The 4,737-nt window shown below is 42.6% G+C and overlaps 1 protein-coding gene across 1 annotated transcript in view; it reads right to left on the bottom strand.

Annotated features, from left to right (window-relative positions):
- LOC106821092 (nucleoporin NUP188 homolog) overlaps window positions 1–4,737 on the bottom strand; it is a gene marked incomplete in the record, with an annotated part of 45,354 nt that overhangs the window by 6,883 nt on the left and 33,734 nt on the right. Inside the window, 8 exon segments of the mRNA XM_014825744.1 lie at window positions 407–619; window positions 1,171–1,302; window positions 1,402–1,560; window positions 2,031–2,165; window positions 2,691–2,940; window positions 3,312–3,466; window positions 3,764–3,947; window positions 4,439–4,555. Coding sequence (XP_014681230.1) covers window positions 407–619; window positions 1,171–1,302; window positions 1,402–1,560; window positions 2,031–2,165; window positions 2,691–2,940; window positions 3,312–3,466; window positions 3,764–3,947; window positions 4,439–4,555 — 1,345 coding nt within the window.

Raw genomic sequence — 4,737 nt, 5'->3', positions numbered from 1 at the left:
CTAGTATATGCTACACAGCGAATGATGCTTACCTCTAGTATATGCTACACAGCGAATGATGCTTACCTCTAGTATATGCTACCTGGTGAATGATGCTTACTGCTAGTATATGCTACCTGGTGAATGATGCTTACCTTTAGTATATGCTACCTGGTGAATGATGCCTACCTTTAGTGTATGCTACCTGGTAAATAATGCTTATGGCTAGTATATGCTACATGGTGAATGATGCTTACCTCTAGTATATGCTACCTGGTGAATGATGCTTACTGCTAGTATATGCTACCTGGTGAATGATGCTTACCTTTAGTATATGCTACCTGGTGAATGATGCCTACCTTTAGTGTATGCTACCTGGTAAATAATGCTTATGGCTAGTATATGCTACCTGGTGAATGATGCTTACCTCTAGTATGTGCTGCAGGAAGCGTGGGCGTATGAGCAGCGATGTGAGCGTGTGCGTGAGCACCTGCACGGCATGCAGCGTGCCGCCCTGCTGCTCCGGCATCTCGAGCTGCCACTGCCGCGAGTAACGCGACAGCTGCTCAACAAACACGCACGCCGCCTCCGCCTCGAGCAGTGCCTCCACCTGGTGGCTACAGTAGAGCTGCTCCATGCTCTGCAAACAAACGTGGCCACCGCGTTATGCGCGCCTGCTCGTCTATAGGCGGGGACATCGTGCAGGGGGGTCGCTGCTAACTCTGGGGCCCGTTGTCAGAAACATCATAAATAATTATGAAATCGTGCAAGACTTCGTGTGCACAAGTTGTGACCTACTAGCCTTGTGACGTCGCAACTATTTATGACATCTTAGACAATGGGCCGCTGTTTGCCACTGCAGTAGGCACATCATCACTACCCACCTTGACTCAGCAAATAATAACTGTTATAAATAATAATAACGGAATGGCACGATGCATAAAAGACCTTGCTGCAATGTTTTCATGTATTTCACTGGCTGCAGAGACCATAAAAAAATGTGTTAAAACAATCTTCTGAATGACAAAGTCTCTGTTTGTTCTGGTAAAACATGGTAGCTCGCACTGATTTTTAATCTGTGATATATTTTTAGGATTCAATACAACATCAACATGGAAATCGACATAAAGTGTGGTTGCCTTCATACGGACAACATTACGCTGCCAACAGTTACTAAGCAACATCGCTCACCTGTTTGATACAGTCCTGATGAACACCTATGAAGCTCAGTGCGTCAGGCAGGAAGGAGTACTTGAGTATGGCTAGCATGTTTGCATACAGATAGAGGCCAAGTCTGTACACTACACTCCAGCTTCCCTGTTTCTGCAACAGCGAATCAAATGCCTTTTTGAACAACTGCCATTAAATACTGACCTCGCATTTCAGCGCGCACCACTAAAGCAGGAGCAGTCGCGCACTCACCTCGTGCTGCTTGTCTCTGTTGACGTAGGTCGCCAGCAGAGGGAGGCACAGGTGCTCGGTGAGACCACTGCTGGCAAGGCTACTGGCTGCGCGTGGCACGCGGCACAACGTCAGCAGCAGCTCCATGATGGCCTGCACCTGTTCTTCACGCTCACGCCTCTGCAAAGACAGCGACGAACCATTCGGCTTGCACGTAAAGCAACTATATGTCGATCATAACTATACATTCATTTAATTATTGATATAATGATGAAGGGAGTCAGAACGTGGAAGAAGAATAAAAAGAAGAAATATTATATAGTATATCTAACAGTAAACTAAATTTATAAATATTTCATCATTTATATATAACCTCAGTTCCCATTGCGATGGTTTAAGCGATGATTTCGAATGGGTTTTAAATATCTCATCTTATCGACCTTGTGTGTAGTTTTTTTTTTATTCATGAAGACTAGAAGACTATAGCATACTATAGCCTGGATGGATATGAAATGCTGAAATGGTGAATATGCAATGCTGAAATGGTGATACAATTTGACACAAGTTTGTAAATTACATATTTGGGTGAGGCAAAGCCAAGCCGCTTGGCCTGTGGACTACTGCCATGAAACACACACAATAGTGCTCACCTGCATGCCATTGGCGGCAGCGATGAGTAGCAGAGGTAGCATGGAGTGTTCCTGCAAACCTACGACCCACGTGCGAGCCTGCTCGCTAGTATATGCTATCAGCTCCTTCAGCAAACAGATGTTCACCGTTCGCAGCTGCAACAATAGACAACAACGGTGATGGGCTTTACACTTCATATATATATGTATATATTATGTTATACATATGCTGTATATTGTTATATATTATGTATATGTTACTTATATATTATGCGTATGTTATTAACTTCCGCAACAAGCAAACAATGGCCTGTTGGAACTGACCTTATTTGCTTTTTAAGCAGACACTAGAATCACCGAGTGAGACAAGCACAGCTTAGTTAGGGACGACAATGATCAAACGCCATCACAGACGAGGAGTACATCCAATTGATTTTTCATTGTATATCTCACGTAATAACTTGTAATAAAATGGCACCGCATTCCTGTATAGTAAAGCCACTAGTCCACAACTTCCTCTTTTTATCTTACCCTTGAATAGGACTTATATACAGATTTGACGTTACGTTCAGCTGTATACAGCTAGAAAGAACACAATATATAAATAATTAAATAATTAATAATAGTTTTACAATTAAATATATAATTAACGATATATTACATTATATTAATTTGTTCTACCTTAGTGTAGACCTCGCTCTGATCGCTCTGTCGCATGTTGTACTGCAGTATGGCGTAGACGTCTGGCATCGCGTCCACCAGGTTGCTCGCCTCCTGTTCACGATCCCGCTTGGGGAGGTTGCGCACGACCGTTGCCATGGTTGCGAGCAGTGCAAGCTGTATCTTGGGATGCAGGTGTGCGATGATGACCCTCATCTCGTGGAGGATGCTGCCGAGGCTGCCCATCACGGCCTGCTGCGCCGATACATTTCTGCACAACGATGTTATCAATGCTATTATAATGTATAACTGTACAGTTTTTTAATCAATTTAAAAAGGAAGTTCAAAGTTCGAGAGTTACGAGTATAGTTCGTTAGAGTTTCCTATATTAATTTATCTATCCACCTCGCATGATCGATAGGCAGCTCTAGCATACCATCGTTGCGATCAGACATTCTAAAAACAATGCTCAGTAACGAAGTCTACATAGTTACATGAAAACTTGCACGTACAGATACAAAACTGGGTGAGTTTGACAGACCTATCAACAATATACAAGAGGTGTCCTTATCTTGCTTAGACAGGTAACTCAATAAAATTTGAATTGTTTGGAATGAACTATGGAGAGAACACTACCGTTACCTTGACCAGCGGACAATGAGACAGACTGATATCTCGCTGAGAATTTTTGTGACAGCCACCCGCTTGCCGTCATCTGACAGTCGAGCATGTACCGACTCCAACACATCACTCAGCAGTGATCCTTTCAGCTTGTCTGGTAATTGAACACATTCCTCCTAGCAGAAAGAGCGAAAAGTCCTTATAGCATGTCAGAGCTAATGAAGTGTACCCTTAGCAAAAATCATTGATATTGGTTTGAAAGACTGGTCTTGAATTGTAACAGTGATAATGAATGGTGGCAAGCTGAACTCGTCAAAAGGAGTTTGGCAGCAAATGTGATGTGATAGACGCAGAAAAGAGGAAAATGGAAAGAGCAACAAGAGAAAGAAGGATGGCGATCAAGAGAGCGAGTTGGATCAAATCAGTGAACGCTGTGAGGCCTATGAGTGAACTGTTGATAAATGCACTGTTACCCGAGCCAATATTAATAAAAGGTCTCGCCACGCAGTCAACAGAAGTAATGGACTTTGGTCATCTGGTTTGCCTGCCTCGTCAACACTCTGGCTGCTCTGTATAAACTTGGACCAGAATGACAATCGATTGTCCTTGATCAGTGTCTTCATGATCTCATAGAGTTCCTTATCCAGTTTGTCATAGCTACAATTAAACGGTCTGATGAGCACTGGGATCAGTAATATTAGCAGTAATATACACTCCTGATATTATCACATACATTCAAACCTGTACATACGGGCCACTCAAGGACAATGCAAAAAATGCATGACCTTTATGGACAGGTGCCTGTTCTATAGAGGTGGTTTCACTAAATAGCTGCTACTAAAGAGCAACACCAATCAACATCAAGTGAATTTAGATGTCTAATATGATATATCCAGAAGACTGACACAAAAATATACCAAGAGTTTCCAATCACCAAGCAATCAGTACCTTATATATTATTCAAATCAAATTTCTGATGAAACATGAAGTTCCGAGTTGACATTGCTAACAACTATCAGTATGTCTACCCCAAGACGATAACATGCTAATGAATTAAACAAAGCTGCGGTGAACTAGTATACCAGGGGTACTAGAAATGTACTTGGCTAACGCATTTTAGTGCAGGGAAAGTACAAGGTCAGTCTCACCTCTGTACACTGTACATCTCTGCAGCCACGGTGCGCATAACATATGCACATGTCTTCACGTGACTTGACACTGAATCTAACATTAAGTAGCTGCAGAGGTCTGTCCAGAACTTCTTCCTGAAACGTAATACTGCCAACGTCAGTAAAAGCAACAGTAATTTATTATTGGCCTAGCCGTCCTGAGTTATCTCTCTCTCTCTCTCTCTCTCTCTACTCGTACTCGTACGTCGTACCGTACGTACTTCCCGTCCTTCGGTACGTACGTAGACCGTAGTAACTTATTAACTTACTTAATTATT

This window comes from Priapulus caudatus, unplaced genomic scaffold (assembly GCF_000485595.1).
Source record: "Priapulus caudatus unplaced genomic scaffold, Priapulus_caudatus-5.0.1 Scaffold58, whole genome shotgun sequence".
In the NCBI taxonomy this organism is placed as follows: Eukaryota; Metazoa; Priapulida; class Priapulimorpha; order Priapulimorphida; family Priapulidae; genus Priapulus; species Priapulus caudatus.
Note: the sequence above shows the minus strand (reverse complement) of the source record. Positions and strands in the feature narration are given on the sequence as shown.